Source organism: Toxotes jaculatrix, chromosome 8 (genome assembly GCF_017976425.1).
Source record: "Toxotes jaculatrix isolate fToxJac2 chromosome 8, fToxJac2.pri, whole genome shotgun sequence".
Taxonomy (NCBI): domain Eukaryota; kingdom Metazoa; phylum Chordata; class Actinopteri; family Toxotidae; genus Toxotes; species Toxotes jaculatrix.
In genome coordinates, this window is record NC_054401.1 from 20936546 (window position 1) to 20962712 (window position 26167).

At 42.2% G+C, this 26167-nt stretch overlaps 1 protein-coding gene across 17 annotated transcripts in view; it reads right to left on the reverse strand.

The window, feature by feature from the left end:
• Positions 1–26167, reverse strand: part of plecb (plectin b) — a 107566-nt gene that overhangs the window by 39293 nt on the left and 42106 nt on the right. For 7 of the 17 annotated variants that reach the window (XM_041043605.1, XM_041043603.1, XM_041043600.1 and 4 more), the window contains exon 1: positions 19213–22908. The exons of 2 other annotated variants lie outside the window; for them this stretch is intronic. In XM_041043605.1, the coding sequence (XP_040899539.1) occupies positions 19213–22594 (3382 nt within the window). In that variant the 5' untranslated portion in view covers positions 22595–22908. Of the gene's footprint in view, positions 1–84; positions 665–7910; positions 7955–14535; positions 14734–19212; positions 22909–26167 lie in introns of those variants that run through there. 8 more of the 17 variants (XM_041043610.1, XM_041043607.1, XM_041043606.1 and 5 more) reach the window with 5 other exon arrangements.

Consider the following 26167-nt stretch of genomic DNA (forward strand, 5'->3'; position numbering starts at 1 on the left):
AGCTCACACACACATGGGAACAAACAGATCAAGATTAAAGCTTGCAATTAAGCTATTTTCCATTAGCTGACACCATACTGGTACCTTTCCTGCCGTCTGTAGCCTTCAGCATCCCTTGGTAATAAACTTCATCTGAGGGCATCCTCTCTCTGCCCAGGCTGTCAGTGGAGAAATTCCTGTACTTCTGCTGCTGAGAGGTCATTGTCACTGTTTGTCAGCACACACAATAATAATCCTATTGATAAAAAATCCTTGGCGGTTTTCCCCTCGATAGGAACTTCTGCTTTTCTCGCGTCTATCTGTCCCTCAGTTCGTCCCACAGTGTGCAGTCTTGTGGCTACACCTCAGCTCTTCACAAACCTATGATTTCTTTCTCCTTCTTTCCTCTCAACCTCCTCACTCTCTCATTGGGTTCGGCTCTGCCCTTCTTTTTCCTCCTTATGTTTTTTTTTTCTTCCCTTTTTCTCCCGCTTACTCTATTTCTTTCATAGCTAATGGTGCCTGTGGGCTATGTAGTCTGGGCCTGTCCTTGTGTGTGATGTGCGAGTGTGTATTTAGTGGCGCTAGAGTGTGGAGGACATGGTGGGCAGGGCTCTGAACACACCCCTTCCTCTTGCAGTGGAAGAAGGAAGAAGGAGAGGCGGGGAAGGATGAAGTGTAACTCGCATGTACTATCACTTAATTGCTTTATTTGCGCAAGAAAACACACACGCACACACACACGCACATACAAGCCCCATCACTAGGGTTAATAAAAAGTCATAAAAGTTACTGCTGATGACGTTTATCTTGCTTTATCCAGCATTAAATAGCATTTAAATGATTTAAATTTACAACAGCTTAAATAGGTAAAAGGTTTCTCTGTCACACACTTGAATATTACACACACACACAGACACACACACACACACACATCTCATGGTTAATCAGTGCTTGTTCACAGGATTCCTCAGACATTTCACATTAGGAGTTACTCACTGTGACGCAGAAAGAGAAGAGATGGGGGATGAGACAGTTTTAGGAACAGCTGCTGTAGATTCTAGACAGTGATGTGTGACCACACCCCGAACATCACAGATTTATTGAGATAAATAGGAGCTTGTAATTCAGCGTTTGTGTGCTTATATATGTATTTACAGACTAACAATTCTACAAAATCATTCAGAAGGTATAATGCCTGTGTAATTTGTGTAATTCTGTTAAGTCTTTTCTCTTTAACTCTTGATCACTTTGCTGCAGCCAGAACTCTTTTTCTGCCACAGTCACCATCGTTTCCCAGCCTAACGACACATTTCCTGCTCCAACAAACAGGAGGATACAACATGTATCACTTCCTCTAAACCAGAGGATCCAGAGGATTTTGCCAGGAAGGCACAGACAGAAGCAAGCGTTCAAAAAAGAAAATTACCTGAGCAGTTTTTAAGATTATTACTTTTGGTTCCCTGCCTGGAAAATTCGAAGCACACACACACACAAATGAACTTTAAACTGTTCAATCAGTCATTAAATCCAAATGACAAGTAGGAATTTCTTTGGCCATTTCATCAGCCAAAGTTCTGTTAAAGCGATCCTACGAACATATTGCCCATGTACAGTGCCACCTGTGGCAACAAGTGGAAATTACTTTTAAAAAATGTAAATGCGTCAAGGTAGCATAACAGTAGCATGAGTAGAAAAGAGTCATCCAGTGAGTAAAGTGAAATAAATAATGTCAGTTAAGTCATCAATTCATTCATGAAATCATCAAATCATGGCTAATTATAGCTAATTTCATCACCAGAACATACAAGGTTGTAGGAAAAAGTCCTGAGTGTACTGAACTGAGAAATGGTGCATTTTATTGCTGGAGAATGTGACTTTTCTTTTGTAAGAGGAAGATTGCGTTATTTCTTATTTTAAAACTTACTTATTCTTTCTTTAAAGTTTCACTCTGGCACATGTGAGTGCTTTATTTATTCAAAGCTTATCAAAGGACTTTGTGATTTATTTACAGTAAGTCCCTGCATAATGGTCCCCTATGGCCAATATGTCCTGACAGCTAAGCTAGAGGGCAGGGTGTGTCCTACCTCAAGGTGGGTGTACATCCCATTTCCCCCACCCTGACTGACATCACTTATCAGGCATCTAAAACCACTTTTCCTTCCAAAGTGCAGGGTTTTGGAACCAACCTGTACAAACATGAAGGTACTTAATGTGTCAGTGTAAGTGTGTCTGGGTGGGTATATGAGAGTGTGTGTGTCTGTGCCGAGTGTTGACTCACTGGAGCCACGCTAGCAAATTTGGAGACACACCTTTGTAGTTCCATACAATGTCTAGGCAAGCAAAGGAATTAAGGAGTGGTATGTGGGTAGGCAATTAAAAAAAGGGAAAGGAATCATTCGAAATACTGAATTTACTGTAGAGAACTAACAGTTTTGGTTTTTTTTTTATTTAATGTTTTTTCCTTGTAACTATACATGCAGTTTAAATAGTTGTCACATATCAGGCTTTAAGAATGAGAACAATTAAAGGCAATTTAGAAGAACAGAACAGAATCAAACAGAAGTTAAATGGTTTTCCAGACTATCTGAGATGCAGAGGCAACAGTGGACAGTAACTGAGAACTCAGTGACGTTCTGGCAGTGGAACATGGACTGACACCCACAGTACTTGAGCTGAATTTCTAAACCTCATGGGAAACACTAGCAGGGACCCAAATGGGAACAGGCTAGGACGCAGAAAGTGTGGAACATCTTAGTCATGAGATCTTTCCTCCAAAAAGAAGACATATCATTAAGGTCTCAACATGCTTATTACTCTGCTCCCTCATCTGGCTTCATCTAAACCAGATGGAAGACTTGGGCTTTTTATACGAGCAGAGAGAGTGTGGTGAAAATATGAGGAGAAAGTATTTTCTTTCTAAATGAGAAGTTTGAGGTTTGATCATTTTTCTTCTTCCCACACTGATGCTGCAGTATCAGGCAGACATTCTGACTCTGATGCAAAGGACTGACTTAGTATTGCTGCGACATGCATTAGCTGTTAGTCTCACGACCACCTGTTTATATGCTGAATGGTTGTTGGATATGGTTGCTGGATATTCAGAGGAAGTTTGTGTTGAGGTGGTCTGAACGTCAAGTATTCTTTTCATAAATCCCACTTTCCATCTGTATGTAGTTATGTTAGTTTGTGTTTCTCCATTTACATCGAAGTTTAGGAGTTCAGTGTAAATGAGTTTGGTGTAACATTTTTCTTGGTAGTGTTGGTCAGTTAATTAATCCCTCACTTTGGTCCAAACTGAGCTCTGTATGTTTTGCCAACTTTTACATTTGGTATAGACATTCATAGTCCTCAGAGGATGACATTCCCATTAGCTTCAGCTGTACACTTTGAGTGTGTTAGCATCTTGAGGTTAGCATTCAGCTCAAACCTATGCTGTGCTTAAATACAGTTCTTGCAGAGCCATGGCTGAAGGCTCTTAGTCTTGTTGCCAAACAATATACTGTATCATTGTGAAAATGGTTTGGTATAATTACCATAAACAAATCTGACCACCAACATCATGGGTCGGTTCTATCCCACACCAGTGCTTGTGGTTCTGAAATCCACATTTCGATGAATGATTTGTGTCAGAAAGGAATCCATGGCTTCGCCTATGTCTTTGCCGAAGTCTATGATTTCCTTCAAAAAGTTTGCAGGCTGTTACACGCTCATTTGTTCTTTCACGGAAATTAGGTTTAACTTTAGAGTTACATATAACTGACACAGCACAATATGTTGCCGTTTATAAAGCTTATATATTGACAAACACATAGTTGAGTTTGCAGCCGTTTGAGTTTAGAACAACCTGTATTTACGCATTAGGGGACTCTGTTTCCAAAAAACACAAACAAATTAGAGGAGAAAAGAATTCTAAGAATGTGTCATTATGGTTTTCTGAAGTGCCGAACTGCAGAGCAAATACAAGGGTTTAGACAGAGGGAGGACAGACAACACCTTTCATTGTGGAGGATGAAAAGCTGCAGAAAGGATTTGCTCTCCCAAATTAGGTTACCTCTCCGCTCTCTCGTCTTCTCCCATTTTTCTCATCTCTCTCTTAAGCCCCCTTAAGAGAGGAGTTTCTCTTGGTCAACTGAGGTGAAAGTTAAGCATTTACTACAATATCTGGCCACCACACCCCACAGGGAAAGGAATGCGGATAAAACTAGGAGCAGCCTAAACACACCCAGGATTATCACCTCGGTTGTTCTGTGAAGGGGATGACGAGAAGGAGGAGAAGGCGTAGGAGGAAGAGAGGCAGAGCAGAGTAGCTGCCACCTGAATCACAGCACACACCGGATCGTATTTCTGCTGTGCTCTGCAGACAAAGCCAGTTGAGCAAAACCAATGACATGCCATGTACTGAAAGAGATCCCAAGCAGCATGACTGTCCCTCTGAAGGTTGGGATTCATAAGGATCAAAAGCAGTATTATCCTCAGCTGTGATGCTCACTACATGACTCAAACAGTCTGGCATATGGCACACTCAATTTAAAACATTGTAAAGCCTTTTTTTTTTAATGTGACCTGAATGAAATGTGAAACTACAAAACATAATGTAGACAACCTTGGAATACAATGTCAAGGACAGTCTGTTTTTCAGTCAGTTTCTAAATGCCCAGTCTAACCACAGGGACAGGGAAGCTTTCTCATAATGCACTGTCCACTTATCATCCCCACAGATCTCCAGCCTGACAGCAGACTTTGCAGATGATGTTGTCAAAATTAGATCTAGCCATGAAGCTGCAAACCCAATTTAACTCAGACTCAACAAGCTCGTGGATTAGCCACGGCAGCTGAGTTTTAAAATAGCTCAGTGCTGAGCTACAGAGGCCTCTGTGGAAAGCCCCACATCAGGGATTGTGTCAGTTGCTAATGTTTAATTTGGGGAATTCTGATGCAGCCGGGCAGTGGAGAAATTAGCTGAGGAAGCAGAAGGGAACAACATTTAAAACAGCATGTGTCTCCCTCTGCTGGTGAGAGCGACAAAACACAATACTTGAGTCACGGTGCTGAAAATGTAGTGAAGAGCAACTCATGTAGAGATCAACTAACAATAAAGTATCCAACTGTATGCAAAGTTAATGTGTAATTAAAAAGACTACCTACACTATTATGATGTTTTCTTGAAACTACAACTGAAGTTGTTTTTTCATAGTGGTTTAGAAAATGAAGTGGCAGTGTTAGTGGTATTTTGTGACCAGTTTACAGTGTTTTTAATTATCATACTAAAAATGGCATTTATAGAGGTAAAAAACTGAAAAGGCCAAGACCGTGGGTGTGGATGTGGTTAGAACCACCAAACGTTTCCCTGCCTTGTTTGCTTCACTCCACACTGAATTATACTTTTTCAACAAAAACACAAAATATTTGTGCTGAATTTTCCTTTTTCTTCAGTGCTTAGTGCCATGCTGCCTGTTCAACTAATCTGCCGATTACTTTACTGATGAATTATTTGGTCTACTTAATCGGTTATAAAGCTCTTCACGTTTGGAATTTTTCACTGATGAAATTACTTAGAAAATTGATTATCAAAATAGTTGCCAGTTAATTGTCTCTAAACTGACAATTTGATGGCCGACTAATTGTTGCAGCCCTACTTGAAATAAAATTTAAATACAGATTTTTTTTAACAGAAGAAGAGAGAAACAACTTAAAGTACACACACAGTAATTGTACTTTTTTGCTACCACCCTCTGTAAGTGACGAACTACACACTAAGATCGTACGAGAAATATCTGTCCCTATTACTCAGCCTAGATCACGTCCTTTAGGCTCCTCATTTCCCTTGTGATCTATTAATTCATTCTTATGGCATGTGGTATTTCCATACGCTATATCAGCCTAGGCAGTTTCCAAACACCCATGTAAATGTGGAAAAAAGGGAACTTGAGAGATGTTTCTATGGCAGCAATTATAAACATAACACACCATGTGCTTCAGTGGTAACTGAGACTGACTCTTACTCATAGCTGTATTTTTAGATGCAGAGACAGAGGAGTCTCCATATGTATGACCCATTTGACGTGGAAAGGAAAACACCGTCCTCCACCCACCATACTCTACTTTCACTCTTTTAACTGAAGGCAAAGCAGTGAACTAGTTTGACCACTAGATGGGGTCAGAGCAACACCACACCCAACTCCTTCCCAGGCAGATTCTGCAACTGTGTCACTTTGCTGCTATGAACAAAAAAATGAAATGACCATGAATTTTGGAAAGAAATGATCTTCAGATAAAAACTCTTACAACTTTTAAAATAAAAGAACACATGGGAAAATTTTAAAGGAAACTTCTTCCCACAATAACTTTATAAGCATGCTGTGGAATCTGAAATCATCTGACGTCTGACAGGGGAATTAACTGGAATATTCTAAGGACTGAAAATAAAAACATCCCCGAAAATATAAATATGTAGGAATGTAGTAATAACGTTAAAAACGCAATACTATAAGTACTTATAAAAGAACTCAGTCAATGGAAACAGAAGAAGAAACATCAGTAAAAACATATTCACGAACTCTAGTTAATGATACACTATCCATTTGCATAAAGTCAGAACATGCTATATTTAGGACAGCATCGTCTCACACAAACAAATGATTCCCTTTAGGTACACAAGAACTATCTCAATTATACTATTATACATTAAACAAAAAATGAATGCTGTATAAATATGTAAAATACCATGAGCCATTAACATGTCACTCTCTCTAGTAATATTAAAGAATTACCAAATATGGTAAAACTGAGTAATGTGTAGGTCACTACGATCAATCATACTTGATTTGACTGTTGAAAATGAAGTAGATGAAGATATGTGAGCCATTGTTCTGCATATATAGTATGATGCCAACACATGACATTTCTCAGATAAAACCTGACACTATCAGTGTGGACATGCTGCTTTTAAACCTGTCAGTAAAGATAATGCTGCCCACAGCTGAGCGTAACCACCCCTTCAGATCTACTGTAGTCCCTCATTTACAACAAGACAATACTCTAAGGTATTGATTTAAACAATACAGTCTCATATAAATTGAAGATCAAGCCTATTAACTGTAACCTCAAGCCAATCTAAAGGACTTCATTTCTTTTATTTCATCTACTACTTATTATTTTCAGGCACGTGTTACTACACCTCACTGCTTCACTTTAGAAAGACAGTTCCCATAGTCATAGCACCTCCTCCCATCACAACACAGGTGTGTCCAAGTACTTCTGGATGGTTGTAACGTATGCATTGCTTCAATCATTTTACTGTGAGATTTACTGCAGCGGCAGAAGCTGGAGGCAAATCTCTGTGCATTCCTTTACATTACAACATTTTCCAAGAAGTCTGTAATTAAACAGGTTGTGAGATGCACGTCTGTTGAGGCGCATAATTTACAATAAACAAATTATGTCTACTTTCTAGTTTTACTCTGTGCCATATTGCTCTGAAAGTACAGAATATTTTATTCAAAAAATAACATGTAATAAATTACAAAGCTAAAATGTACCAGAATAAAAAGATGAATTAAAGAGATCTAAAGAAATATGGAGGCACATTATACTGACAGCAGAGGAGAGATCAACAGATATAAATATGGACAAAGTAGAAGCAGCATGTTATTGAGTGAAGTATTTCTGTATATGAATATTGGAGGATATTAATGTTTTCACCAGGGAATAAAAAGCCTACTACAACAAAACAACTTAAATTTAAAAGGAAGAGAGAGGAAGACAGAAGTCAAATTTCAACCCAAAACTGGTCACCTTTGTTTAGTCTCCCTTACCACGACTCTGCTAGTAACAACAATGTGATTTCACCATGTAGTGGAAACCCTACAGACCAATAAACTATAGTAACTCCTCCCCACTCAGTCCATACGTCAGGTCGCTGCACTCACCTACACAACACATCTTACTGTACAGATATCTGCTTCTTTCCCCGTATGAGCTCATCTCATGCAGATAATTCCCTCGCTCACGGTTCCACAGAGCAGCCATTGTGTTTCTGATGGAAACATGCTCAACAAGATCCCCCGGTAGCCCTCTGCTTCACGCACACCGTGCCAGCTGGTGGAAGGAGACTTAAAAAAGAAACAGGAACTGCTTTCTGACAGATGAAAGCTGCATAGTTTGCCCTGCCCCCTCATTCATGGGCAAAACAAAAGATACACACACACACAGGTAATTAAACATGATTTTCATGTCATCATTGCTCATGCTGATTCATTTACAGTACAAGTATAGTATATACAAGTACTAGATCCATACAAAAGGACTGTAACGCTCATTCATTTTTAATTATTTTCACCAGTTAAATGTTTTTCCAGTCAGGTTTGGATTGAACAACAGAATATTCATCTTTGTCAGATCTGCACTTCCCTAACATCACCTGTTTAATGTGCCTGACTTTGTCCAGAGGCAGTATTGTTCACAGAGAAGAATTAAAAAGAGGAGGTGTTTGAGAGCCTGAGGGTACAAAGGTTTATGTCATTATTGTCATGTGTCTTGGCAGTTTGAACGCAGTCCTCAAGCAGAGAGACGAGTCTCTCATCACATTATAACGATTAGTTTTTCTATGTCCTCAGGGCTTACTAGAAACAATCTGAAAATCTACAAGCATTATTTAATGATCAGCAACAATACCTGCAGAAGGAATGAGATGTTTGAATAGAATAAAAACACATACAATAAACCCTAATCCTGTTAAGATCACAGACTATCGATCTTATGTCTGTTCAAAGGAAGAAGTAAGCTCCAGCTGGCACACACACACACCTACTGTTGCCAGTCAACATTAGGACGTGACAATTTACGACAGGGCACAGATGAGCTGCTCCTAGGTCACATTTAAAAGAGAAAGTGACCTAAATATGCTGTGTTCTCTTCTTACAGGACACTGACCTCTGACACAGGACCATACAGGAAGCTCTCACATGTCTCACTTGCTGCACTGACAACAGTTGCTCACAGAGCAGCATATCTGATTGACCTGCTTGGTGGCTTTTTATAGCAAACATCATTCTTGTTGACCCCAGGTAGATGTCCCCCGTATTTCAGACTTTGCTACTCTATGTTTATAGTATTGAATTGAAGTATAGAATTGAACTGAACTGGCATCATATCCATGCAACTGCATTTTTTGTCTAATTCAGCACTGTATACATGGCAAAAGAATGGTCCTTTGTCAGACTGATAATAAAATCATTTAAAAAGGTTTGTAATAAAGCAATAAAGCATTTTATTGTAACATTGTCTATTATGACCTAATACAACCATAGATATTAAAGATAAAGACTCTACAACACTATAAACCCCACCCAAACTCACTGATAGTTAACAACAGGCCCATTAGGTTAACTACCTCTATCCAAAGATAAGAAAACCTACCAGCACTAAAGTTCATCATCACACTGAATCTTGACTGATTAATCCAAATCAAAACAAAGGCTCACTATTTCTACCATTTCGAGTGTTTTTGCTAACCTACACTAACCAGTGGCTAGCTCCAGTTTCGTAATGACATGCATGAGAAAGTGAATGAACATATGCTTCAAAATTAGATTCCTGTATTGAAACTTGTGTACTGAAACTGCACGGAAGTCAGTTTCAGTACAGCAGTGACTGAGCAGAGCTGAGCTCCAAAGATGTGGAAAAATGGCACAAGTAACTTTTAACATCATTTGATTCATTTGATTATGATATTACGTTTTCTGCGGTACATGAGCTGTATAACTGTATAACTGCACAGAAAGGCCATAGTGACGCCTTCACAAGACACAACACTATCTCTAGATAAACTGCTGATGTCACTGTTTACTATAGGGACTAATGAGTGCTGAGAAATCTGTAATGGAGGTTACAAGCGGCATAAATAAACTCCCGGCACAGGACCGGATGTGTTTCCATGGTCTCTGTGCTGATCATAAATAAAATCTGCTGCCTGTGTGTGCTCCATGTGGCTTTTTGTTGCTCACTGGGGTTTGTTCACTTTTCCCAGAGGACATGAGAACTGTATCCAAATCCACGCTGGGTTTCTCTGAGCCCCCAGGCCTAAGCTCATTGTTTATGTTATGAGTCATGCCTACTGGTTCACCAACGGTTTAGGCAATCTAGGCTGCTTATATACACTCATGGAAAAAATACACATGCGCACACACACAGACACAGACAGACACACACACACACACACACACACACTGGTGTACAGTAGGCAGAACCTGGATTGCTCCAGAGTGGGAGTCTGACTGTTTCCAGGAAGAATGCTGGCTTTTCCACAAACCAGGCCAAAACCACAGCCAGAACTCAACCACCGCAGCCCACACAGATCTATGAGGGCCTAACATTCATCTCTCAAGGAGCATTTGTTTGGCAGTAAGTGTGATTAAACGGCACTCATGGCCTTAGCATGTCAAACAGGATGTTATACTTTACCAGCATTGTAAAAAAAATGACTTGACACATTCTCAGCTCTCAGCTCCTGTATACAGAGAGAGTGAGCTTTCTTTAGCTAAAAGAGCCGCCTGTTTAACCTTACGTGCGTGAGAATACCTGCTATGAAAATCCTTTACCGACCAATTATGCAAATTTAACTGTCCATTAACGACCTAGGAAAAACACAGACTTCTAACACGCCCATGCCTTCATATGAACTTTAAGTCTGATATGCTGTTGCTGTAACACCTAGAAGATTGCTGCTACAGTATATCTTGCTAGGCCTCTGGGGTTGACATGCCAACTATGGCTGTCTGAGGAAGGGAAAACAAACACAGATGACAGGTCAAAGTTCAGCGTGAGAACGCACACTGATGCACCTTATGTGTGACACAGAGTATTTACAGTCTCAGCCACGCCCCCTTGCCTCATGACCTTTCAGATGCCCTCATTCCGACATGGTCGGAAGAGAGTGTTAACATCCGTGTCCCCACCTCTGCACGCACCGCACAGCACGCTGAGTCTGAATCTGAGCTAACAGTGCTCAGACATGGATAAAATCCCAGTGCTGTGATATCTGCTCTCACTGCTTTAACAAGTGACTGTTCAAGCTGAGGAGCTAACGAGCGGATAGAGGACAGAGCTGTCATCATGCAGAATGGATGCCAATGAAAAGAGGGACAGTTAAGACCAGAAATCCCCATGAAGACCACAGATCAACAGGGACAGCAGCTGCATTTAACTCTTCAGCATCTCAGACAATAAAACATTAACAGACAGATCGTTATGACGTCAGTGTGTAGGAAACAGTAAACTGGCGAAATGTGGATCCATTAGCTGTCAAATATTAGTCATTAGAGATTAGAGAGATGTGGCTTTAGTGTCTCAAAGCAATTCAAATTTTAACATTTTAGGAAAAAGGTAGTTTATTTCTATCTTGGGCCAGTACTGATCATCATTATTGTCTTTACCATTAACACACAGACTGCCAAATGTCTATTTACTCAGTAAAAATACAGTTTTGCTTCTGTTACCACCCCATCTTGATTCAAGTTTGAAGCTGAGTTACACATAAACCATATCTCAGCCCTGTTTTCTCATACTTTGCCCTTTCAACCACAGTCGCTCTCCTTTCAAACACAGCTATCTTAGATTAGATTACACTGTGTTGACACTTTCTCCAGATGACATCCCCACTCTTCAAAGTAATAACAACAAGACCAAACCTTGATTGCTCTATTACTGATACTTCAGCAGGATACAATTACCAATACACTCTAAAGGTAACGAAACAGGAGGAGTCAGGGGATCATCAAAGTCAAAGTCAAAGTAAGTTTCATACTCTGGTTTCCATGAATATTTGTAAAAAGTTTTATGGCAATCCATCCAACAGCGGCTGTTTCAGTTAAGACAAAGATGATGGAGTGACTGACAGACAGCTTGTCAAGGTGAGAGACTGAGAAACTTGTGAGTAAAACGCCAAACTCAGCTAAAAACAATAAGCCACTGTGAAGCCACAGGATCAAACAGCTCATTGTTTATGTGCAGTATTAGAGGACACAGTCTGCTGGGAGTTCTGGCATACAAATTTAATGTTTCTCCAGGGTAAATCCCTGATGAAGTCATCAGAGAGTTGCCTTTGAAAACAAATGGATGCATGTCTTTTGTATGGCTGTCTGTTCGTTCAAAGGCTGGCATCCGGTTTGGGGACTGGCAGTACCTCCAGCCTAGCAGGTGTACAAAACCAGTGCTAAGAGACGATTCATCTTACTGAAGAGACACTAGTGCACCCTCCAGCAAGAACACACATACACACCCACTTTGATCCATAACCAAACATGACTAGACAGGTTTGGGAGGGACCTTATGAAGGCATTGTTGTAATACCACTCATCAGCCATTCTGCAGTGCAACAAAAGAAAATCAGCTATGTTCAGATGGTGGAGCCTGGACTGGTTTCTATCCATGCACAATTACATGTCACGCTGTGAGTCTTGGTGCTGCTGCAACATGAGCCAGATGAGAAGGCCTCCCACGCTGCCTGAGAGTAATGAGGGCTAATCCCTTTGCAGCTGCAAGTAAGAACAGATACTTCAATCAGCAGGCAGCAACATGGCAGCATGAAACTGGCACGGAAAGGCCCTGGTGGCACCTTGGACTGGTCACAGTGTGCAGCGACTGGCAGGTTTCAAGGTTACACATGAACGTGACTAAAGAGGAGGGTAAACATGCCACACGTGAAGCTGTGTGTGTGTGTGTGTGTGTGTGTAATATGGCCTGTGGAGATCAGTATCAAGAATAACACTGAAACAAACATAAGCAAACTCGATACACATGATGAACAGACATTAAATATGCAAAGTTATCTTCTGCCACTGAGAACATGGTACTAGCACCAAAATAAGCATTTAGGAGGTTAAACTCCAGCTAAACAGACAGAGGAAGAGATAAAGCAAACACTCCTCCATCATCCAGCTACTCTGATACTTTATTGAGATGTGACTCTCATTGCTTATTTAACCTTTACAAAACCACTTTGTTCCAATATCTTAGAACCTGCAGTTCTCTTACCTCTCTTATGTTTTCTCAAGCGCCAAAATACAATCAGGGAGATTAAGTGCCCCAAAACCACCAGGGCGGGGAGAGTGGGTCCTGAGGGGCTTGCAGGCATTTGTTGGGACAGAGAGAGATAAGGTAGAAGAGTTGAGGGGACGAGTCTGGGCTGTCATAACAGGTGGGCCCTCGCATGGGTGGGGGGGGGGGGGGGGGGGGGGGGGACTGGGGAGTGGGACGGCATGGGTGTGGCAGCATGGACATTTTTAAAAAAGGACGCCCTGAGTAGGAATTCCTGCTGTTTTCTCCACCCTGGAGCTATTACTGAAGGTCTTCTTCTGGTCTGCTCGTCCTGATTGTTCAGCTGTTTTCAAACTTTTATGACCTCTCCTCATGTTCTCTTTACAGTAAAAGCAGTGGAGTGTTTACCATGCTTTGTAGCCCCAACTAAAATCTGTCACATTAGAAAATATGTAGTTTTTCTTCAAATACATAAAACTAATAATCTTATCAATAAAAATCTTATCAATGTTTTCCAAATCCAACTCCAGCTTGATTATTATTCTAAGTATCTCTCAGTTTCAATTGCTGCAATTTGGCGACAATTGAAAAAGAACTGCATTGTGTTTTGCAACTTATCTGATGCACTTCTGTGACTCATTTCATCTTATTGCAACAGCTACATCGTGTTATCAGTGAGGACAGGCTTGCTATCTGCATTCTTGGAAGATAACTCACTTCTGGAGAAAAGGGTCAAACCCATTGAAGAGATGATTAATGTCATTAATATCGTTACACCAGTCCAGCCTGCTTCTCGTTGCTTCATCCAGTGATTCATCCAGAGTGAAAGGATTTTCTAATTACATTGTTAAGTTTTTGTATGATATAAATCTATCTACCTACCTATCTTCCTTTTTGGCACAACAACAATAACAAGCACACTTCAGCATTGGGATTATACAGAACGACAGCAGGTGGTCTGGGTTTAACAATCTGCACTCTGAAATAGCCCACACAGACACACACGGATGCTTTTCACAAACACCTAAACTAAAAGGGTTTGAATAAAATCCATGCTTTACAAGTTGCCCCTGCTTGTTGATGTCTATGAGATGTCAGACAGACAGGAAAGACACCTCCTAAGGGTGGCAAGAGTTGGGGTGAGGTGGGGGTGGGGGGTGGCGGTCCTGACACAGCCGCTATTGCCCTCACCCACTTCACCCATCTACATACCATCAAATAAAGGAGAATATCGAAGGCCAACAGCCAAGCAGCCAACCTCACTTATAACTCAACTCACTCACATTGTGGACAGGTTTAAATATGGAATACAATCTGTGCTGCAGTAGCTGAAGGTTGCTATTTGTTAAATATGAATGTGTGTGTCTCTGTCGTGTTTGTGCGAGTATGTGCACCGACTGGGAACACAACAAGACTTCACACGGCGCGGCTTGCCAAAAACACAGTCAGCAGTCAGACAGACACCCACAGTTAGACACAGACAGACAGACCACAGCAACCCCACTCTGTGGGACCTACCAGGTATGATCTTCATCTAAGAGACGGTACAGAGAGGAAGAGGAGGACGAGGGTGAAGAAGAAGAGAGCTGGACAGAGGGGAGAACGAAGAGGACAGGAGAGGCTCCTGTTTGTTTGCTCTGAACTGCCTTGATTCTCCCTTGTGTTGAATTTTGACAGGCTGTGCCTGCTGCTTGGATCCGTCAGCCTGCTCTCCCGTGGCCAGGGGAGGAGGGACGACACGTAAAGACTGGGGAAGGGGGCAGGGGCGAGGGGCTCAGAGGGCAGAGAGGGGTGGGTGGCCAGGGAGAGAGGGCTAGAGCTGACTGAGGGTTATAAATATCCACCAGAGCCAGATGATCACAGAGTGTCACAGTTAGAAAGTGATGGAAGTGCTCTGGCGGGACACTTGGCTACACTCGCCCCCTAGAGACAGCCCCCACAAACACAAGCAGACCCTCCCTCCCTCTCTCGCTCTTCCTTTCTAGCTCCCTTTGATGATGGTGGTGGCAGGTTTATTCTGTGATATTAGATCACATCTCTTAGCCAGAAATCAGAGCTCATGTCTCTGAGTTCATTGGGATACAACATGATTAACATATGCTAGAGTCATCATTAGGACATAATATTCTTCTTGGTGATATGTCTTGGTGTTACCCTCATGACACATCAATTACAATAAGATTGTTACTGTGTGAGACTTAAAAAAAAAATCTCTCACTGAATGTCCTTCATTAAACTTGGATTTAGTGATGGACAGATTGAGAGTATGGCCGCAGCTTTCAGTGTTCATCCCCTATTGCTTTTGGGATCACGGCAATGCACAACATTCTCTAAATATAGTAGGATCTAATTTATGCATATGGCTTTGTCAACTGCAGTGCTGACAACTGGCTCCATTTCTCTGTATTACTAAAAGCAATTCCACTCAGTGTCTGAAGAGCAGAGCTGGGATTGTCTCATGAAACGCAGACAGTATAGATGGATGTCATGTGTGAAATGAAGGCAGCTATACTGAGAAACCATGAAGGGGATTTACAGAGGATCGCAGGGAATACCTCCACCAACATCCTCATGTGCCTTCATGAACTCCTGAACTCAACAGGCGCCTCATGCACATATCATTCATGTTAGGACACATAGCCGAAAGGTATTCTAAGCTTGTGTCCAGAGGGAAATGCCTCTTGTCTCAATCTATAGTGCAGAAGCTCCATTTTCCATTTTGTAAACATTGCTCTTCTCTATTTAATCTTGACTAAGCAGGTGGTGAGGTGTCTCTTGAGAAAATACAGCATGAAGTAAGGGTCAGAACTTAAAGGTCGCACAATTGGGTGAACTTTAAAATAAGGATAAATGCACCCTACAGAATACTGAACATGTGAAAAACTATTCCTCAGCCTCACAAAACTGAAGTCATGTTAGTCAGCGCCTGTAATAAGGCCCAACATGTACCCTGGGAAATGACTAACGTCAAAGCCATCTTGGCCAAACCCTCAATGTATTCCACATGTGATCGATCTCTCTGTTTCCAGGGTTTGGCCTACAGTGAGTTAACTGTTATGCTGCTGCGACAGATTTCTCCTTCTGCATCACCGTCCAGCCTCAAGTCATTATGTTGCAACAGGCTGCCATTAAATTTGATATCAAATAGTCTGGGCTGACCAGCACGGACGTTCAAACTGGCAAAACTCCTTTGTTGGGCGATCACACGTCACTCGCTCATGGGAGAGCACTTTGGTTTGGTTGCTCACTACATTGTGTAATCACAGTGTACACCATAATATATTATTTGTTTTATCCTGACCATCAAGAATTGCACAGAAAGTGTTTTGGACTGATACCACAGATGTAATGACTGCAAACTGCAGTCGTTCTCTCAAGTTTCATTCTGACTCTGTATTCTCAGCACTGGCACAGACTCTTATATCATCGCCTCTTCGTTGTCAAAATGTTTGCTTGGTGCGTTTGTGTCTCAGTTTATGAAATGTAGGCTGATACGCTCTGGCACTCAAGATGAAAAATTTGAAGTGATTTCAGAAGTGCAGTCAGCAGTAAAAGATATGCCAGCTAAGGTCATTCACTTTGGTTTGAGCAAAACATCACTGGTGGCCAACAGCACAAACAGCAGCAGCAGATTCTACTGGCTAACAACACCGTCTATTGATACACAGCGTGGCTTTTGAACATTCGTTATGTCCCTCATTTTTTTTTTCTTTCTCTACTCAAAAAGGTCAGGCTCATAATTCAAGCCCTCAGATTTGAGAATGATCTGAGTGAGTCACAACATCAAAATGATGTGCCACCATAATGAAAGGCACAGAGCTGCAGTATGCTGTAGCTGTTCATTTGACCAATCACACAAGTATGCACGGGCATAATTTCAGAGATGAAAACATGGAGGATCTCAGTGGCATGTCTGGGATGTGATTTAGTCTAATTGGCCCTGGTGCCATGTGTGGGCAGAGTTTAAACAGCCTCTCAACCATGTCCAGTTCATACAAAAGACCTCACTGCACAGCTATTGTTCAAGTACATACAGCACGCTCCATTCAGCAGAAAATCAAACTGTTCCCTTGAAATCGAAAGAAGCTCAAGAAGCCCTTGTTTTGAAAGCAACGTTTCTGTGGCATAAGTCAGTTTTTCAAATACTTTCCCTCTTCCTGGTTTCCACATCACTGATGCAATGCCACGGAAAAAAAAAACAGAAATTGTAGCACAAAAGTAGACATATTTAACTGCAACTATATCGCAAGGGTGTAACTGAGTCTGCTGACAGCTACTCAGTTAGCTAACATACCAAGAATACCATACTCAGTACTAAAAACAGTATGTCTCTAATAAGCCACAGCCCCATCTGACACTACTCATTATATCTCAGGTAAAATCAGAGAGAAATTGTTTTGGCAACAGTGCATAACCTGACCAAGGTGAAGCTTCCTAACTAAAAAGAAGACAAAGTTTGTCACGATGTGAAATATGCATTACTTGGAGTTTTAGCTAAACACCTCTGACTATAGTTGAAGCATTTAGTCTATGTGATAAATGACAGTTGTAGTTAATGGACAGCAGATGTCAGCAGTGGGTTAGCAAACACTGTGGTTGCCTTGATGGCACCGCTGAATCCATATCTGATAACTTGAGTTGCATACGTTGTTTACTATATATATGAGTTATATCATTTTTATCTAACTGCAAAAGGGACTTATTTTCCTGATGAGCACCACAGTTTGAATATAGGAGCCAGGCTGCTAATTGAATCCAGAGTGACTGCCATGTGTGGAACCAAACAAACACACCCATAGAGCTGTGAGCGAGCTATTCCAACTTCCCGACTCTTTGTCCATTGCTCACACCCACAGCAGACAACGCCCATGTGAAATCCTTGCTGCACATCCTCTCAGGGATACAAAAAATGAACATGATAGCCAAAATAACATCTTATTTTACTAATGAAAACTGGAAAACATTAGGCATCCTCCAAAATCTGGTGTCACATGAATATGCCTCAGCATTGTGATTGAATATGAGCAATGCAAGTTTCACTTCACCCACAGCATCACATGGCACTCTGTTCCTGACTTTGTGCAAGTTTTACTCTCCAAATCCAGCAAAGGAAGACAGCCTACAGAGCTGTTCTCATATTGTCCACATAACTCCCATATCCTACGCATACCATTACATAATGGTATGCAAGGGGCATGCTTATCTCGCATACAAGACAGGCTGAAAAGGAGAACCAAGAAAACAACCACAGAACATAAACCAGTGCCAAGAACACAGTATTACTGGAGCAAAGTGGAGAAATGCTCCCCAAAGCACCACACCTCCCTCTTTTAGTCTGGCTTTAACTCATGCACAACTATCTCCACGGGGAACAGGCGAGGCTGAATCTCAGCAAACAGCCCCACCTTGTTGGAATGACTGCAGGTCTGCATAATCTCATTTGGCAAACACTCAGAGGTGGCTCCAGAGATAACTGTTTTCACTGCAATAGGGTGCAGAGCTGATTTGATTACCTAACAGAACTAGAATTCCCCACCCAAAACAAGTATGATTTGGGATTTTGATTTGCTTAATAGGATAATAAATGCCACTGATGCCTGTAAATGGTGGGAAAAATACAGTTATGGTTTTAATTTGTACTTAATGTTGTGATATAGTTTTAAATGTAGTTTTTTAAGTAAAACTTTCACCTGTTACAATCTGTGGAGGAAGAATCCATGCAATAAAGGCTGTGTCAAATCTGACAGACTCAAATACACTGCAGGGTGTGATATGTCAGTGTTGCTGAGACTTCATCTATTTTAACACACAGTTGATTAAATCACAGCCACATCCCAATAGACTGTTCTCACCGTCTCAAAGAGTCTATTCCTGAAGAGAGACTCTAATCCTCATCATAAAATAGAAGCTGGGCTCTGTAACATGTAACTTTGAGCCATAAACTGTAATCAAATCACGCCAAATAATACTTTGGAAAAGACGTCAGAGACAATTACAGTACGGGGATATTCTTTGTCATGCACTTCATTCTCTAATGTGGAAGGGAATCTCTACAGCAGTAATCAAACACCCTACCTTAGACCTCCCACACTTCCAAGAAAGGTGGGGACTTCGGTGCGAGAGTAATTAGATCACATGCACAGAGAGAGTGGGGCAAGGCAGGAAGTAGGTTAACTTGCAGGCATTTCAACAAACCTTCAATGAAGTTAGGCCACGTCTTCTCCTCTGGCTCCTCCAGTGAGTGGTCCCAGTCTGCCTCAGGTGAGGCTCCTTGCACCTTGGCCCCCGTGACCCCTGACAGTATTGCCCGCTCTATGGCGATCTCTTCCAAAACATCGAGGTCCAGTTCCTCTTCTTCCACCTCAGACTGCACAGGTGGAGGAGGTGACTGCTCACCAGGACTAATAAGCTGTTTCACCTCAACTATCTCTTCTACCACCACAATCTTTCTCCTCATGTTGGCCTCGTCTATGTCAGGGCTTACAGATTCACAGGTGTCACCCAGGTGAGGCTGGTCAGGCAGGGCAGCCGCGGGTGTGGCAGTGGCAGAGGGTGTGTCTTCTTTCAAGTCCCTCTTCCTCTCTTCCTCCTGTTTTAAGGCCTCAGAACGAGAGAGGCTTTTCTCTGCGCTGAGCTCTGCTGCCCGAGTGGCCGAATGTTGTGCAACTCTGGGAGGCTCCTCTTCTTTGACTAGGGGGCTGGCCTGTGCCTGAGCTGCAGCTGCCTCTGCTGTTACTGCTGGTGCCGCTGACGCTAATTCTCCGGCTGAGGGTGCTTCCCTCGCAGTGGAGGATGTTTTTGGTTTCGGAACCTCCCGCTTGATTTTTTCTGCAAAGAGCAGTGCTGGCTCCACCTCCCTTTTGTCTGATGGGGCCTCAGAGAGCACAGCTGCTGCCTGCCTGATTTCCTCACTGCACATTCTTTCAGGAGTCATCTTTGGAGAAACATTAGTTTCTGTCAGTTCAGAGGCCGTGACAGGGCTGTCTTTAACTGTGGCCTTTTGCAATGATGTAATGTCAATGGATGGCGATGCTTCTGCTTCAGGCAAAAGGACAGGCTTTGCCTTTATAGTCTCTGTTTCTGGTGCCTTAGCCTGCTTTTTCCCTTTCCCTTTCTTCTTACCCTTTGAAGATTCCTCTGCAGCTTTCCCTGTGCTTACTGGGGATTTAGTCTCAGCTGTGGGTTTTTGAGATTCTGACAGTGGCACAGAGTTTTTCTCTGCAGGTTTGGAGCTTTCTTGCATGAGTTCCACTTTAGTTACTTTCTGCACAGTCACTGTTTTAACTTTGTTAACAAGCATTTCTTCAGATTTCACTGGCTCCATGTGAGGCAACTTAGCTTTTAACTCGGTAGTGGGGCATAATGGTCCCTGTGTGATCTTGCAGACATTGCTTTCTTCAGCCTTCTCTTTTACTTGTACATCATCTGGAAGCTCCACTGGGGGCACTGCAGGGATCTGGCCAGATGGTAGCAAAGCTTCTTTAGAAATAATTTCAGTTTGTCTGGGGACTTCCTCCTTTTGCTTCCCATCAGTTTGCTTAGTCACCTCTTTTATTTGCTCCCTATCTATATAAATTTTAGCCTCAGCCTTATTTTTCTCTGCAGGGGAGGCCTCATCACTCTTTACACTGTTAGACACAGTTAAAGGCTCTGAGGTAATCACTGGTATGGGTTGGGGGGTATTTTCTGCCACCTCCTCTGGAGGCTTGTCTTTAGATGTTTTTTCCTTCACATTTGTGTCAGCTGGTTCCTCAGTGTTGACACTCTTAGATATCTCACCTGGAGATTTCTTTTTCTTCCTTTTTGATTTAGAGCTTCCTTCAACCACTTGTTTGGTTTCCTTAACCACCTCTATAGCGTCAACATTACGATTGGACTGAGGTGAGGAGTCTTTTTGCACTAATATGGGATCCTGTACTGAGACTTTGTGGACCTCTTCAAGCACTATTGTCTCATCTCTCTTGACATGTGGAATCACCTTCACATCAGTTTTCTCCTGTTTTGTAATAATCTCTGTTGTTGTAGCTTTCCCCTTGACTGGTTGCACATCTTCAGCTTTGGTCATAGGTGCTGAGAGTGTTGTTGTACTCATGGTAGTTGTAACTTCAAGTATTGAGGACTTGGTGAGTGTAGTAGTTTTCACTGAAGTTGGTGCAGCATCAATGGGCTCCTGAGTAACTTTAACTTTGGAAATCTCCTTTACTGCATCAGTGGACAATACTGGCTGGCTGGTGGTACTGTCAGGTGGAGGTTTGGTGGTCTCCTGAGTAACAGCCATTTTCTTGACCTTCTCATGATCTATTTTTGATTCAACTTGGGTCTTCACTTCTGTAGGTTTAATTGATTCCTCTTTCACCTTTGCTTTCTGAACCTTTTCATCTTTGACATCCTTATTGGCAGGCTTTATGACGGCAGGGATGGTGGTGGCAGTGTCAGTAAGAAGTCTGGAGGTTTCCTGAACCTGTGCAATTGTAATAACTGTTTGGGGCTTCACTTTACCAGCTGCAGTTTCAACTGTAGTCTTCACCTCTGCAGATTTAACTGGATCCACAATCATCTTTTTTGTCTTCTCTTCTTTGACCTCTGTATCAGGAAGCTTTGTGGTACATGAATTGATTGTGACCATTTCACTAGACTTCATGGAAGCTTCCTCATCAGCGATCTTGGGCTTTTCTTTATTTGTTTTGGGAGTAGAGGGTTCAGCTGAAATCTTTGATGCTGCACCACCTGTAGCCTCAGCAACAGCAGCCGCAGTTAATGACAGGGCTGTTTTGGAGGACACTGATGTCAGAGTGGTCTGCGATACATCCTGTTTCAAAGCTGCTGTCTGAACAGGGGCAGAACTTGGCTCCCTCTCCCTTTGGACCTCAAACACTCTTCTCTCCTGTGATGTATTTACTGGCCTCTCACTGCTCACATCAGGCTGCTGACGAGAAACTCTTTTCACCCTGTCTTCCTCCATCATTGCTGCTTCACTTCTGAAGCTGTTCCCCTTCCTGTACAGAGGCTGATGCTGGTCTTCCACTTCCCATGATGCTTTTGGTCTGACTGGATCTACAGCCAGTGGACGACCCCTAAACCTGGGGGTCCTATCAGAGTAGCTATCTCTTTCCCCTGGGCCCATCATCTTATGGCGGTATCCTTGACGCTCGGCCAATGCCTCTTGGCTCTCTGCTTCACCTCTGCGTCCCGGCTTGGGAACATAAGACGTAGGACCGTCCACAGACTGGACCCGTGCAGCCCGGTGAGCAATGGCTAGAGTGGCGGCTGGCTTCCTCACCCTCTGCAGGGATGCAGGAACAATCTCAGGGGGCAGGTGGAGGTAGTCACGCAGGTAAACAATGCCCTCATTGGTCAGGTACCAGTAGAAATGTCTCCAGGCAAATGTCTCCTTCACATAGCCTCTGGATTTAAGAGACCCCATGGCACGGATTACTTGTAGGTTGCTGACACCTTCTACCTCAGGGTGCTTGATCTGAGGCCTCTTGTCCTTCTTGGCCACGATGACACCATCTCGAAACAGGACTTCATAGATGGCCCTCAGGTCCCGCAAGGGCATTAGCATTCCAGCAACCATTGTGCTTTATGTCAGTACACTCTCTCAAAGCAAAACTAAACTGCACAACATCAAAGAAAGAAAAATTAGATTGTCTCACGCCTTAAGTGAAGGAATTCAGTGGCAAAACCGGCTGTCACGTGTTTCTCAATTCAATTAGAGGGAAAAAAAATAAAGAACAAATCCTTGTAATTTTTTCTTACTTTCTTTTCCTCTTGTTTACTCCTTTGGTTCTGTTGAAGAAAAAGAATATTCCTCTGTGAATTCTGACTCAAACAAAGTCAAAAGTGTGCTGTCCCCTCTACATTCAGCGTGGCTGGGAATGAACAGTCTCCGTTCTGCCGAGATGGCAATGACAGAATGGAAGAGAGGCAGCGTGTGTGAGAGAGTGTGAGAGAGAGAGAGTGAGGCACACTTCTCAGTCCGGCTCCTCCTACCTTCTCTCTCTATTTCTTAGGAAAAAAATGGCATGGAAAAAAATTCTCACTAAAGTAAATAGTAAAGCAGGAAGTAGGAAGCAAAGAAACAGGCTGCAATAAATTGGAATAAAGAAAGAGCAAAGTCAAACGAATAAGGCAACACACCAATGTAGTGTGTCTAAGCACATGTTCTGTAGCTCTGACTGCGACTTTTACGGAGACGCCCACCCCACAGACGAAAGCACACGCCTCCTATATAATGTACACACACCTCTAAACACACACTGGGACTAGCTGACACACACCCTTTGGAGTATCACACACACCCGGCCAAATGAATGGACTGTTCTAAACAGAGATTAGTTATAAATTGGCATACATCCATCCTGCCCTGGAGCGATTAGCTGAGCATCCATGTAAGTTACCACGGACAAGGTGTCTAGTTTTACACATTTCCTGATCAGGTATCACTGAAAGGCTTTTACTCTACACACAAGGTGTGGCTTTCAGATATCATGTCACGCAGTCTTTGAATATTTAAAGTAAAAGCTGGTGATATTTGAAGAGAAGATTTACAAATCACCATAAATGTATTCTGGTCACCTTAAAACAGACAGAGACACTTTACAAATCTTTTTATAGACAGGATATCTAGACAAAACTGTCATGATAGTTTAATTCACACACCGGTAGTTTGATATGATTCATGCTTTTTTAATTTAACAGAACTAAGTTTAAGTTTACTTCTATTCATATCTGTGTTTGTTTGGAGGGTCTCCAGGCCACCAAGTGAAGGAAGCTACATAGATGAATCAGTGTTTCCCATTGGAGCCCATTAAAGTGATGCAACAGCCTGTAAAGCTCCCTAAAGATGTGTTACTGCTTCAGACAGCTAACATTAGGGCTTCATTCCTCGATTTAGCCAGGAACCAAGAATCTCTCTTGCACAACTATATAAAGAACTGTGCATTATAGCTAACCTTTTCAGCACTCTGAGGAACATGATATCAGATTTCCATCCCTAGATCACTTCTCTCCTGTACATCTGTCTCTCGTTCGTCTCTCTGTGTCAGTGAGAGTGTCCTCTCATGGCCAGTCCAGTGAAAGCCAAACTGAAAGGGAAACTGACTATCGTTGGATAGAGCAGATGAGCACATGTACACTCTCACAGATAAGACAAGGATATACTGACTCTAACTAAGGTTAGAGTAAGCAGACAGTACCGTGCTGAAACACGGTGATCTAGTTGTGAAATTATAGCAGCGGTGAATGGGCAGCAATGAAATGATGCATTCCCCTTGCTGTTTGAAACCACACACACTATTACACATCCAAACACTGGCGGAAAATTGTTTTCTTTTTTTTTTTTTGCCATGGCAACAGTCAAATGAAGTAAGCCAGTTCTGAGTAAGACACATATCCGCTTTCAGGGCCGCAATGGAGCAGCAGGCCATAAATCTGTTGTCCTGGACAGCTGGACTACACTGTCATTTATCAGAGAGCTATTAGCAAAGACACTGTGACATGAAACAAACTATTAGCACATTGTCAAGCTTTCATAAGCAATCAAGCAAAGCAAAGAAAATATCTGAGGGAAAAAAATTGTAGTCTTTACATGCAGTGTGTGTTTAAAACCACAGACAAACATTAAATATGAATACATTAAAATAATGTAGATATTAAATAAATTCTTCAGAGACAGCAGACAATATGTTTGGCAATAGTATACTGAACCTCACTGATGTGTTTAGTTATCCTGTCAAAACCAAGTCCTTTCACACGACAGCTCTCTGAAATCTTTCTGGTCAGACTGGGAGTTGATGCCCCAGGCCACGCCACCTGCACCTATAGCAGACATGTTCTAAAACATCACTCATGATGTTATATTATCTTTAGTGGTGCACCTAAAGTTAATGATTCAGACTGAGGGCTGGGAGGAAAGAAGGAATTCCCAGGCTCACTGTACAAAGGCATTCCTGTGTATTACGAAACAAGTGTTTTATTATTGACATGCTGCAGTTTGCCTGACACTGACCGTGGTGGCGTTGGTGGTAGCAGGTACAAGCCTGTTGTGTTTGTGCATGTGCGTATCTGAAAGCTTGGGATTAGGAAAGTGTTAAAGTCCCATTAGGTTGCTTCTAAAGCATTTTATTATCTGGTACAAGGTTATATAAAACAACACAGAAAGAACTTATTTAAACAGAAAACAACAATGCAAATAATGCAAACAGGGCCCAGTGATATGCTGATCAACTGTATGTTAAAATTCAAGCCTAGGGCTGTCTCATTTGGGGTAATTTGCATCACCATGCGTGGTGCCTTTGCTCTCTGGGCTGCAACTCAATGTGATTTCATGCACTGTTTATGCACAAAGTGCTCAGTGAGCTTCAAACTTCTCACAGTGACCCTTACTCTGGCTTGAGGCCCAGTCCCTTCAGCCATCCAAATATTAAATATGCCTGGGAAATATTGTATCACTGGGCCTAACAAAGCCTGGACATGAAAATGGTGCGGTTCTACTTTATACATCGACATGCTGGTTACAGTAGTTGTGTTCAGGTTTGAAGTGGTGTTAGCAACTTAATAAACAATCATAAATAGACTCTCAGTAGGGAATGGGATGTACGCTCACTATAGAACTAATGCAATCTAAATTTTATTCAAACTATAAACAGACGTTGCAGCAGCCAGCCACAGATGGAGGGATGATGTGATTGCTTGAAGCAGATAAAGGAGTAATACAACTTTGGGGAAGTGTCTGAATAGTTTCCTGGTTAGAAGTCCACTTCTGCTTCAAAGTTTCAGACCTCCAGGAGTCCCAGAATAGACTTGTCGCCACCAACTGATGGGGGCTGGCGATTGGCCAACTGTAAAGGCCTTCTGCTCCGGGGTCTATTGGTGCTGCACACGTGCCCTCCATTCTGATATCAGATCCAAGCCACTCCAGCCACTTTCAGGGAAAGCAAAGGTCAGCAGGGCCTTTCTTACCCTCTAATGAATGTGCTTACAGTACAAGAAGTTAGTGAAGTCAAACCTGTGTCCAAACTAACACACTAACAAATATGATGGGTCCCCCGTAATGAATGACATGTAATTCAAATGTAATGCGAGCAAGTTACAGCAAAAGAAAAGAGGTTTCTTTAGTGTGAAAGCAGAGTGGGTGAGACAGACACAA